Source organism: Rhinopithecus bieti, unplaced genomic scaffold, assembly GCF_001698545.2.
Source record: "Rhinopithecus bieti isolate Rb0 unplaced genomic scaffold, ASM169854v2 scaffold_20840, whole genome shotgun sequence".
Taxonomy (NCBI): Eukaryota; Metazoa; Chordata; class Mammalia; order Primates; family Cercopithecidae; genus Rhinopithecus; species Rhinopithecus bieti.
The window spans coordinates 254,669-267,446 of record NW_016809955.1 but is presented as its reverse complement, the minus strand read 5'-3'; the positions used below and the strand labels follow the sequence as shown (position 1 = coordinate 267,446).

The 12,778-nt window shown below is 39.4% G+C and overlaps 1 protein-coding gene across 6 annotated transcripts in view; it reads right to left on the bottom strand.

Annotated features, from left to right (window-relative positions):
• Window positions 1-12,778, bottom strand: part of AP2B1 (adaptor related protein complex 2 subunit beta 1) — a 141,980-nt gene that overhangs the window by 127,321 nt on the left and 1,881 nt on the right. For all 6 annotated transcript variants that reach the window (XM_017890989.1, XM_017890995.1, XM_017890992.1 and 3 more), the window contains exons 2-3: window positions 8,047-8,106; window positions 3,781-3,886 (exon numbers count right to left, since the gene is read on the bottom strand). In XM_017890989.1, coding sequence (XP_017746478.1) covers window positions 3,781-3,886; window positions 8,047-8,083 — 143 coding nt within the window. In that variant the 5' untranslated portion in view covers window positions 8,084-8,106. The remainder of the gene's footprint in view (window positions 1-3,780; window positions 3,887-8,046; window positions 8,107-12,778) is intronic.

The following is a 12,778-nucleotide window of genomic DNA, read 5'->3' as shown; positions in this document are numbered from 1 at the left end:
CCCCCCCCCCCCCCAAAAAAGAGTTATGACAAATTTTACCATTCGTTTGTACTGATGCTTTCAATCCAGATTTATTCTTTAGCAAAAACAGCCCTTCAGTGACTAGACAGATCACGGACAGGCAACTACCACCTGTGGGCTAAATCTAGCCCAATGCTGGATTTTTGTACAATCCATGAGCTAAAAGTGGTTTTTATAGATGAACTAAGTGTTTATCTATATGAATCTTGGCCAGGCATGGTGGCTCATGCCTGTAATCCTAACACTTTGGGCGGCCAAGGCAGGTGGATCACTTGGCGTCAGCCAGGAGTGATGGCAGGCACCTATACAGTACCAGCTACTCAGGAGACTGAGGCAGGAGAATCCCTTGAACCCAGGAGGAAAGGCTGCAGTGGGCCGAGATTGCGCCACTGCACTCCAGCCTGAGCGATGGAGCAAGACTCCATCTCAAAACAATAAAGAAATAGAACAAATCCGATGATGAAAAATACTATGAATCCTAATTAAGCAAAATGTTATCATCCCCCAAAAAGAATCCCACTTAATAGTAGACTTGTGGTACAGAACATTATACTTAACTATTATTTTACTTCGAATATCCTCAATAAAAACTTTGTGGAAATTTGTCGTCTCTCTTGTTATGTAAGTACCTACCTAACAAACTCAGTTTTGCCTCTTTGCCTGCTAAGCAAAGAGTACTTTCTATGCCAGCCCGATGTACTTACTATTTTGTCCTTTACAAAAAAGTTTGCCAACTCCTTAGACAGATGGTCACAGGACAGCAATTTAAAAACCAAATGTGCTTTATGTGCTAACAAACAAAAGAAAATAGCAAAATTCACCTCAGAAGAGCAGCAACTGGATCAAGAGAAGATACAGAGTCATTTCCTACACTGCCATTTCTATCTGGGCTCCCTGTCTGGCTAGGGAAGCAGCCCTTACCTTTTCGGTCTCAGGATCCCCTTATACTCTTAAAAATTCCTGAGATCCCAAAAAGTTTTTGTTCATGTGGGTTATATACCTATTGATATTTTACCATGTCAGGAATTAAAACTGAGAAATTTTTAAAAAATTAATGCATTAAAATAAGAATAAACCCATTTCATAACATTTTCAAGGTAAAATGTACTGTTTTTAAATTAATGAGATGGTAACACTGCTTTTTTTTTGCAACTCTCTTTAATATCTACTTTAAATAAAAACGGCCGGGCGCGGTGGCTCAAGCCTGTAATCCCAGCACTTTGGGAGGCCGAGACGGGCGGATCACGAGGTCAGGAGAACGAGACCATCCTGGCTAACACGGTGAAACCCCGTCTCTACTAAAAAAATACAAAAAAACTAGCCGGGCGAGGTGGTGGGCGCCTGTAGTCCCAGCTACTCGGGAGGCTGAGGCAGGAGAATAGCGTGAACCCGGGAGGCGGAGCTTGCAGTGAGCTGAGATCTGGCCACTGCACTCCAGCCTGGGCGACAGAGCGAGACTCGGTCTCAAAAAAATAAAATAAAATAAAATAAAAACAGCTTTCTCATATGTTCCTGCATTCAACATTTTGTAGAATGTTGTTTTGAAATATAAGAAGAAAATCCAACTTCATACATGTATAAAACTTGGAAAAGGAAATAATATTTTAATAGCTTTTTCATATAACTAGATATTCCTTATTTTCTCTTTTTTTTGTTATAACTAGAAATTCTTGATGTTACACTGAAGCTAGACAAGCCGGGCACAGTGGCTCACACCTGTAATCCCAGCACTTTTGTGAGGCCAAAGCAGGTAGATCACGTGAGGTCAGGAGTTTGAGACCAGCCTGGACAACATGGTGAAACCTCGTCTCTACTAAAAATATAAAAATAAGCCAGGTGGTAGTGGTTGCACGCCTGTAATCCCAGCTACTGGGGAGGCTGAGGCAGGAGAACCACTTGAGCCTGGGAGGCAAAGGTTGCAGTGAGCCGAGATCACGTAACTGCACTCCAGTCTGGGTGACAGAGTAACACCCTGTCTCAAAAATAAATAAATAAATAAATAAATAAATAAATAAATAAATAAATAAAACTAGACAAATGGTGGTTTTCCTCTTTCTGAGTCCACACACTGTAGTTTCTTAAAAGTTAGTTGCAATATAGAATCTGAAACCATATCAATAAATTTTTTGTACTTGATTGTATTAAAATCCATTCATTTACATGCTATTTTGTTTTTCTTGTTTTTTTTGTTTTTTTGAGACAAAGTCTTACTCTGCTGCCCAGGCTGGAGTGCAGTGGTACAGTCCCGGCTCACCGCAACCTCTGCCTCCTGTGTTCAAGCGATTCTACTGCCTCAGCCTCTAGAGTAGATGGGATTACAGGCACGTGCCACCACCATGCCTGGCTTTTTTGTATTTTTTTAGTACAGACAGAATTTCATCATGTTGGCCAGTCTGGTCTTGAATTCCTGACCTCAAGTGATCCACCTGCCTTGGCCTCCCAAAGTACTGGGATTACAACCGTGAGCCACCACGCCTGGCTTACACTGTATTTTGAATAGATATTTTATCCATGCATAATTTTGTGATATACATAGGCTCTGGTCGTTTGGAAAAATATTGGTTCACTGAGTTATGCTGACACATTTCATTATAAAACAGTAAATAATCACAACCATTAATTTCACCACCAATCTCCTCAGAAAAGTCTTTAAGCATCAGGAAACTGTCAAGCTTATGATGGGAGATACAGGTTTTCCAAAATTCTAATTTTTACTTTAAAACCTGAAATGTATCTATTGTCAATTTTTTTCCCTTGAAGTAACAGGTTCACTTTGTTCATTTTTGATAAAATATCTTCCAAATACCAAAGTCTGATTAAATATAGTTTGTCTCTCAATCATTCTTTCACATAAAAATGGTATTTGCAATTCAAACAACTGCACAAGGGCTTTTTTTCAAGTCGACCATCACACTGCTATGCAGCAGAAGAGCTTTACGGGTAATTCCTATTTCATCAAACAGAATATTAAAAAGGTTCAAGTTTTAATAAAACATTTTTACTGCTCATGAAGGACATTCCTAAGTGAAACTGCTCTTTTTTAGCACATGGTGGTAAGGAATATGATGACTACCATTATGGTTGGCACCACTGCCTTGATTCATGCTGAGGCATCAGCAGTTTTACCCACCACTGCTTTGCACCATCACTGTAAACATCAAAATAGTGAAAAAGGCAAGTAACATCTAAGAATTATTACGAAAACACCTTTGACCTCACGGACCCCCTGAAAGGGTCCTAGGATAATCCTCAGGTGCCTGCATATAATCCTTACTTATTTCCAAATGGTCTTAGTTACAGAAATAAGAAATAAGACTACACGGATTTGGTTAACATTGATTTTCATCTTGAATTCAGCAATTGAATGTACAGTTGTAAAGCTGAGGGCAGTGGCTTGAGCCAATTAAAGATCATGTGAACCTATGCTTCTCAGTATACTTTTATCATCTTCTAAAACTACCTCAGCCAAAACATTTGCAACTGTGCCAGCTCTCAGGAGGTGTTATGCTAGATGTGAATGCAAAAAAATCAAACTCGTTTCACTGTTCTAACACAAACACACACACACACCCCAAAACAAAAAAATCCCCCACTTAAGTAGAGCATTAATACAAAAGCGACTGTACTTCCTGATGATGTTTTTAGTAGGACAAACCCATTCTTAGAGGTTCCATGATTATGACAGTTTTAAAGGAAAAGCAGTAAAGGCCATAAGATGGGGTATGGACCTCTAAAGTGATAAATAGTGATGACTCTTACCTAACATCCTTCCCCACAGTCATAGCAGCAATCACTTTCTTCACAGCCTCCTTTCTCTTTTCTTTCTTTTCATTGTTGAGCTCAGCTTTTAGTTCAAATATTTCTCCTGCAAGAGATGAGCACAAACTGGTGAGGTCCCAGGACCACAGATTTAGAGCAGAATACTGCACTATATAATAACCAATACCAGGATAGCAGAGCAGCAACTGAAATAAGATTTTAAAATTATAGAATACGTAAAATTCAAAGCCCTAGACTATCATCTGACTCACTGATAAGGAAGTCATCAGTAAGTTTTAAAAACCTTTTAAATTATGGCCAGAGAGGAAGGTGCAATCCAGATCTTTAAGAACCACAGGAGTGGGAAAAAATCTCATTATATCTAACTACAGTGGGGAGATAACAGTATATGAAGGATGATCTTCCATCAGAATGTTAAAGTCTGAAGAAGAACATAAATGTAGGTAGGGAGCAGGCATGTATTATCTCATTTACCCATGCTCGGCTTTACAGATTAAGAAATGAGGCTCAAAGTTCACAGAGTGAGTGACAAACTTGGGCTAGCACTGTGTCTCCTGACTCTTGAATTCAAAGCCTCTCAACCCTGGCCACACACTCATATTACCTGAGAAATACTAAATATAACAAAGTACAGGCTCCACTCTGGGCCAAATAAATCATAATGTCAAGGAGAACTCATATTTATACCTTTAAGAACTCCACCAAGTGACTCTAATGCACACCCAATGTTGAGAATCACTATTTTAATCAGTACTTTAATAAATTAGTGGGCTTTAAGGCCCTTCCTATTCAATCAAACAAGAATAATCTTGAAACCAAGAATGGTATACAATGGAGTCAATTCCAAACGTACAATCTTGAATGACTGCTTACGCTCCGCACTGTAAAATGTCAGGGACTGTAACCACTATTTTAAGGCCTGGTCTCCAGGCTCACTTATCTTCAAGATGCTGGACCCAAAATAAAAAAGAAAGTAACAACCCTAATATTGTTTAAAAGAAATGGAAAAAAACCACTAAACCCATGAAAAAGAGGTTGACTACTCACACCTCAACTTTCCATCTACATCTTCTAGCTCATCTACCATGCCTCAAAGACTTTCCTCCACCTTCAAGACTGTTCCTGTCACTCCTTTCAACCAGATTTCATTCACCAGCACAGAAACAGTGGGGACAGTCTCCGCTTTCGGAGGTTGCTACTGCCACCTCAGTGGCCCCGGAGCGGGGAGTGGCCAGGGGTCCTTCGCCCCCGGCCATAGTCCCCGCAACAGGGCTTCGCCGCCACCCGTGTCTGAGCTGGACTGTGCGGGCGCCACGCTCCTCCGAAAGGCGCACGAGACAGCCTTCTTCCCCTGGTTCCGCAATGGCCTCCTGGCATCGGGCATCGATCATTGGGGTTATCTCCTTCATGCAGAGTGACATGGATGGCGAAGCAGCATATGGCTTCTTCCTGCTGGGCCGCCTGTGTGTGGTGTGGGGCAGCGACTCACACGCGGTGGGCCTGGCGGCGCTACGGGGACCCATGCAGCTGCGCAGCCGCAGGCGCCGGGCTTGCCGCCAGCCTGCTCTAGGTGTGCGCCGTGGGCTTCTACATGCGGCAGCTGGAGCTGGACGTGGAGCTGGTGCCCGAGGACGACGGGGCGGTCTCCGCGAAAGGCCCTGATGAGGCGGGCCGACTGCCACCAGAGTGAGCGACATGGCCGCGGGCCCTGGCAGGTTCTGGATGACGGCGCCTGAGGACTGCGACATTAAAACCTGACCTCCCCTCCTCCAAAAAAAGAAAAGAAAAGAAAAGAAAAGAAATAGTGGGGACAGAACACTACGTGATTTGCCTGAAACCCTTATGTGGAAAGGAAGAAATTAGTAAGACATAAGTAGAACACTTTTTCGTTTCAATATTCATGGCCAATAAGGCAAAAAAATTGTTCCAAAATTTCTATTTAATCAACTGCTACAAAAGTAGCATAGCAAGAAAAGCTGGGCTCTTTAAAGAGTCATTCTTCATAGGACTCTTCACCACGTCCCAGCCTGCCAAATCCAGCTCAACTGTTCCTCTCATTCACTTCCGGGAACAGTATAGGACAAACGGTAGGGTTTCAGAAAGTCTGAATTGTGAACAGCAGCAGGTGTTATAGAATCAAAGCAGGATGTAACAGAAATTATTCCAATTCCAAAAGCATAAATTTAAAGAATATGTTTCAGTGGCAGTTCTGGTGAGTGTTGCAGGAAGCACAGGGAACACAATCTATCCATTTTTTTTAAGTATGATGTTTATCAGCAGTGATTCAATCTGCAGTCTCAAACTTTTACAAATGCCTGAATTAAAAAAAGGTCACCAGGACCCTTTTCAAGAGTAGGTTTGAAGACTTAGGAGAGTTTTAAAATTGTAACTATTTAATTGTAATTATATCCCTTTATATAATTATAGACATTTTGTTCATCAAAGCATACAAAATGCTAACAGAAGAAATAAACATACTTCCAAAAGAAAATCAGAAAAAGCTGAGAATGAATGACAAGTGGCTAATGGTTTTTGTGAGGTGTAAGTAATAAAAATAAGGAGGAAGAAGTTGGGCAGGACCAAAGAGGGGTACTAAAAGAGGGAAAGTCATATATTCTACAACTTTATTAAACTCCTATCTTTTCTCCCTCTTCCTCCCCCCAATCCAACCTACCAAGCACTGTTAGCAGCTAGCAGTAGTTCTCAATCATGGCTACACATTAAAACAATCTGGGGAGCTTTCTTTTTAATTTTTGTTTTCTTTTGAGACAGGGTCTCTCTCTGTTGCCCAGACCAGGGTACAGTGGCACAGTCACAGTTCACTGCAGCCTCAACCTCTTAAGCTCAAGTGATCCTCCCATCTCAGCCTCCCAAATAGCTGGGACTACAGGTGTGCACCACCATACAGGGCTAATTTTTTAATTTTTTTCATAGAGATAGGGTCTTACCATGTTGCCCAGGCTGGTCTCAAACTCCTGCACTCAAACAATCCTCCTGTCTTGGCCTCCCAACATACTGGGATTGCAGGCATGAGCCACCATGCCTGGCCACGTGGAGAACCTTTAAAATCCCCACACCCAGACCATATCCAGGACAAATGAAATCAGGCTGAGGTTGAGACCCAGGCATCAATATTATGTCAAAGTTCCCTGCCTGAGCAATTCTAATGTGTTGCCAAGACTGAAAGCTACAGACAACAAGCTGATGTAATTAAGCAACTCACTGCAACAAGAGAAAAAGAAAAATGGTAGCTGGTGTCATGTCTGGAATACTTTGGTAAATATAAGGACTCCTGAATACAAAAGCACAGAATTCTGATCCTAAGCAACAAATAAAGCAAGCTAAGCTACAGGCACAATAAGCTGAGATGGGCTAAAATGTTTGTCTTTGATGGGAAGACCCTCCACATTTCTAGAAATGATCTATTTTATTTAGGAACAATTTTACAAAAGATGAAAGGTTAGACTTTCCCCAGAAGAATCCTTTGTTCCTAGACCCAAACACATACGTAAAAACAAGCATTATATTACTGATAACAAAGATGATGAGACTAATAAGTTCAAAGCCCCTCAAGTAATTCAGTCTATGACCTAAAAATCATAGATGGCTCTGGAGATCTCCTGTTTTAAATACACATCTAGATGAAGAACAAGGTAGATGTATATGGACGGATATGAAAATAACCCATTTCTATTTATTGTTTTGCAAGATTGCGTTTTCATTAAAGATAACAATTTTTTAAATCATATGTATTAATATATACACTTACATGCATGGAAAAGACTTGAGGATATATGCCAAGTTCCCTTGGGAACTGGAACAGGGAGAACTTTCATTTTTACCTTTTACATACACGTCTGTATTGCTTTAATTGTATTCTTTGTTATAAAATGTTTATTTCCAAGTAAAATTATTTAATAACAGAGAAAAGTATGCTGCTTCTTTTGTCCTCCTCGCACTTAACCAATCTTCAATGGATCGGTATTGATCTCAAACAGAAAAGAGGAGTCTCTTTCACTAAACAGAACCTTCAAGTCAAAATAATGTGCATCACAGCCCTATCTTTTAAAACCTACTCTTTAATAACTTGCTTGAATACATTCATCTGTAGAAGTAGCAGATGTCCTATGAGATTGTCAACATGTAGTATGTCTGAAGGAAGAGGTCAGGAACATTCTGCTTGGGGCAATCTTACACTACAACTTTTGAAAATTTTCAAAGATTTGATTGTATTCTCATACTTACCTTTTTTATTGGTTGTGAAATACTTGGAGTCAGTCATGACTTTGGATCTTTAATGTGCACCTATAGCAAAAGAAAAGAATTCCTTCATTCAGGTTACAGATATCCAACAAGACATCCAATTAATTTTACAAACATCGAATTAATTTTAGGAACACTTATATTTAAGAATTTCTAAAAATGAGTATCATCTTCCTTTATCACCACCGTTGATGGTTCAAGGGATGCAGAGAAAACTAAGAATGTAACTCCTCAAGTTGCTAATAGGGGCAAAAATCTAAAGGCCAAATGTAATCAGGTAAAAATACGAACCTATTATGGCTTTGTGATTTTATCCACAGTAAATCCTCAAAGCTTTCAAGAGCTAAAGCTGGACCTTTTTATAAATATATCTGCAATTACTTTCCATTCAGGAAAATCTGGTAAATTCCTTGCCTCAAGCTGGAACCACTCCAAAGCATATATTCTGAAGCAGTGTAAGGTCAAAAGAAAAAACAATTTTGCCGATCTACATGAAACTTTCAATAAAAAGAATCTCAGAAAAAAAAAATTCAAAATTAGTAGGACAACATTCTTTCACAACAAACATCTAGAGAGGCAACCATGACTTACACATGGAATTTTTTTTTTAAGTTTTAGCTTTGTGGGTATGTAGTAGGTGCATATATTTGTAGGGTATATGAGATATTTTGGTAACAGAAAGACAATGCATAATAATTACATTAGGGTAAATAGGGTATCCAATACCTCAAGCATTTATCCTTTCTTTGTATTATAAACAATTCAAGTATACTCTCTTAGTTATTTTTAAATGTACAGTAAATTATTGTTGACTGTAGTCACCCTTATCTGCTATCTAATACTAGATCTTATTCATTGTACCTAACTATATTTTTGGATTTAAACAAAAAAAATGTGGCTTTCTTACTTCCAACAATCTAGATTTAGTCCAAGAGTATTCCCAAATAATGCCAGTTTATAGTTACAAACAAGGCAAAAGACTGAGACATCTGTTCAGACACGAGAATCAAACTGGTATTGAAACAAAAGAACGTGGATCTCAACCTCAACCTTAACTCTTCCATCCCAATTTCCAGAAGAAGTAATCCAGATGACAAATGGCCCCACTAACAAAAACGGCACAGTCTGGTCACATTTTTACTAAATAATAAGACCACATTTTCTGATTTGAGAAACTATAAGACTTTGTCCAATGTACCTGACTTCTTTAAATATATTAAAATCTGGGGCCGGGCACAGTAGCTCAGGCCTGTAATCCCAGACTTTGGGAGGCCAAGGCGGGCGGATCACTTGAGGTCAGGAGTTCAAGACCAGCCTGGCCAACATGGTGAAACCCTGTCTCTGCTAAAAATGCAAAAATTAGTCGGGTGTGGTGGCACACACCTGTAATCCCAGCTACTTGGGAGGCTGAGACAGGAGAATCGCTTGGACCTGGAAGATGGAGGTTGCAGTGAGCCAAGATCATGCCACTGCACTCCAGCCTGGGCAACAGAGCAAAACTCCATCTCAAATAAATAAATAAATAGAAATTTAGGCCAGGTGCAGTGGCTCATGCTATAATCCCAACACTTTGGGAAGCCAAGATAGGTGAATTGCTTGGGCGCACGAGTTTGCAACCAAGCTGGGCAACATGATAAAACCCCATCTCTACTAAAAATACAAGAATTAGTCAGGCATGGTGGCATGTACCTGTTAGTCCCAGCTACTTGGGAGGCTGAGGTGGGTGGATCGCTTGAGCCTAGGAGGTCAAGGCTATGGGGAGCTATGATCTCACCACTGCACTCCAGCCTCCATGACAGAGTGAGACCCTGTCTCAAGGGGAAAAAATATATAAAAAATATATATTTTAATAATATTCCTTCTGTACTCAAAAATGAGTATCTTTTTCCTTATCACCATCACTAATAATACTTATTACCAACTTCAGGACAAGACATCCTGGCACCTGCTCATTATTATCAGGTCAATATGACATAATGTATTTGGCAAACAATAGTAAATATGTATCTAGGAGAAAAGACCTAAGCAGCAAATAAATCAATGTAATTAAAGGAAAGAAAAAAGAGCCAGATAAACATAAAATAATGAAAAACTTCTGGTTCAAATCTGATCTCAAAAATGTGCTACTTGTATAGTTTAATGGAAATTAGACTCATCTGCTATCTTTCCAACCAGCTAATTACTATTTATAGTCTTGATCCCAATAGCTCTTTAGATTGTACCAGAAATTCACAGAATGATCTTGTTAAAAGAAGCGAGCTAGGACTCACAAATATCATTACAGAATATAGAAATTTCTCCTTTAATACTTGTCATAATTAAAATTATACTGAGGCTTGCCTTATGCAATGTTTTACAATGCCTTTCTAGCAAAATTCAAAGAATGTTATAATCATTTAATCCATTCATAATGTAAACTAAATGTGAAGTGGGCAAATGAAGAAAGGAATTCTTCACATAAAAGACCTGGAATAAATCTGAAGTTATCTATAAATTTATATATACAAACAGAAAAACCAATAAACAGAAATGATTACTTGAGCCTCAAAGAAAGACTATAGCTCAAATCCATTACAATCTGTCTAGGATGTTTACTATGCTATGTTATGTCCTTTAAAACTTGTTTAAGATTTTAAAACAAAACCTCCTTAGAATTCGTCACCCAATTTCTTTGAAAAGGCTCTTATACACACACACATTAAATTTTTTTTGGCCAGGCACGATGGCTCATGCCTGTAATCCCAAAACTTTGGGAGGATGAGGTGTGCAGATAGTTTGAGCTCAAGAGTTCGAGACCAGCCTGGGGAACATGGTGAAACCCCATCTCTAATAAAAATACAAAAATTAGCCGGGCATAGTGGCACATGCCTGTAGTCCCAGCTGGGACTCACTGCAACATCCGTCTTCTGGGCTCAAGTGATCCTCCCGCCTCAGCCTCCCGAGTAGCTGAGACTACATGTTGGGATCACCGTGCCCAGCCCATTAAAATCTTTTTTTTTTTTTTTTTTTGTGAGACAAAGTCTCACTGTGGCCCAGGCTCCAGTGCAGTGGTTCGATCTGGGCTCACTGCAACCTCTGCCTCCCAGGTTCAAGCGATTCTCCTGCCTTAGCCTTCAGAGTAGCGGGGACTACAGGCACCCACTACCATGCCCGGCTAATTTTTGTATTTTAGTAGAGATGGGGTTTTCCTTGTTAGCCAGGCTCGTCTGGAACTCCTGACATCAAGTGATCCATCAACCTCGGCCTCCCAAAGTGCTCGGATTACAGGCATGAGTAAATTCTTTACAGGAATTTTCACTACATTCTATTAAACAATAAATTAACCTAAGTCTTAAGTCATGCCTTTAACAGCTCACATGTTTCATTATCTCCCCTAACAATTTCAATGTCAAGGAATATATTACTGTCCTGTTCACTGTGAGCATTAACTGTTCTCATCTTAACTAGAAAATAATGCACCCACTCACAAAATTTCAGGGAAGAGAGGAGGGTCAAGTATTTTTAGAAGCCCATAATATACATTCTAAATTAAGAGTCCCTGCTGCTCTAAAGAGAAGGGATATCACTCTAGTAACCAACACTATTGTAAACAATAGTAACAAAATATTCCCTATCCATATTGGCAGAGAAACATGGTGCCAAGCTGGTTCTTGCCTTAAGCCAAAAGAAACTCCAAGAAAAATGAAAATAGTCTAAATAAAAACAAATAGAAGACGTGATTGTTGCACAACACTGTCAGTGTACTAAATTCCACTGAACTGTATGCCTTAAGCTGGTTCATTTTATGGTACGTGAATTTCACCTCAATATATGATTAAGTGTATCTCTCATATAGTGAGTTCTTACCTCATATAATGAGAGACACATTTAATCACATGCTAGATATGGACATAGCCAGAGTCTCCAAAATATAGGATGGCAAAAACTGACATCTTCATTAGAAGTAACAGAAAAAGTACACAAAATAGAGCTCAAGGAAAAAAAAACAAAAAACTCAAATATTTGCTGAAGTGCCTCAAAAATCAAGCTGCTCCTTTGGGGGAGAAAATGTTCCTTCAGAAGAGCCAGAGAAATAAGCAAAGCCATGAAGGAATTTGAACTCACACTACCTTTCTACCAGATCAAACCAGACAAGTCACTGCTGTTCTGAGGATTTATGGTATGGCCTAAGGCCATTGTTAAACAACAAAGCTGCCAGAGTCAAAGCACATAATCACTCTTACTTGCCCTGACCAGAGTGTGATGTCACTGCATTTCGGAGTAGGCCTCCCTGCACAGGATTATATATCCAGATTTAACATAACCTAGTTTCTACGAAATATAGGTTGTCAAAGTCCCTCTTCTCCTATACCTCCCTCCAGTTCCCTAAAAGAGAAATTGAGTAGCAAAATAAGATTAATACCTTGGGTAGAATAAGGTCAAAAAAATTAATAGGATCTTAATTCAAATGGCTCTCTGGGAAGCTAAATTAGTTCGTAAAGTCCCTAAACCCTTCTTTTCACAAAGCTGGACTTTACAAAGCTCAGTGCTCATAGTAAAACACAGAACAAAGTTAACCAAATTATAAAGCAGAAATGTCATTCCAGTAATCTTTTATTGTAAGAGTGAGAGGTGCCAAATTCATTTCTAATCAAACATTCAGTAATAATGCAAAGACAATAGCATCATCAGGTATTATTTTGCTCATAAGAAATTACGACACAAAAGCTAAAAT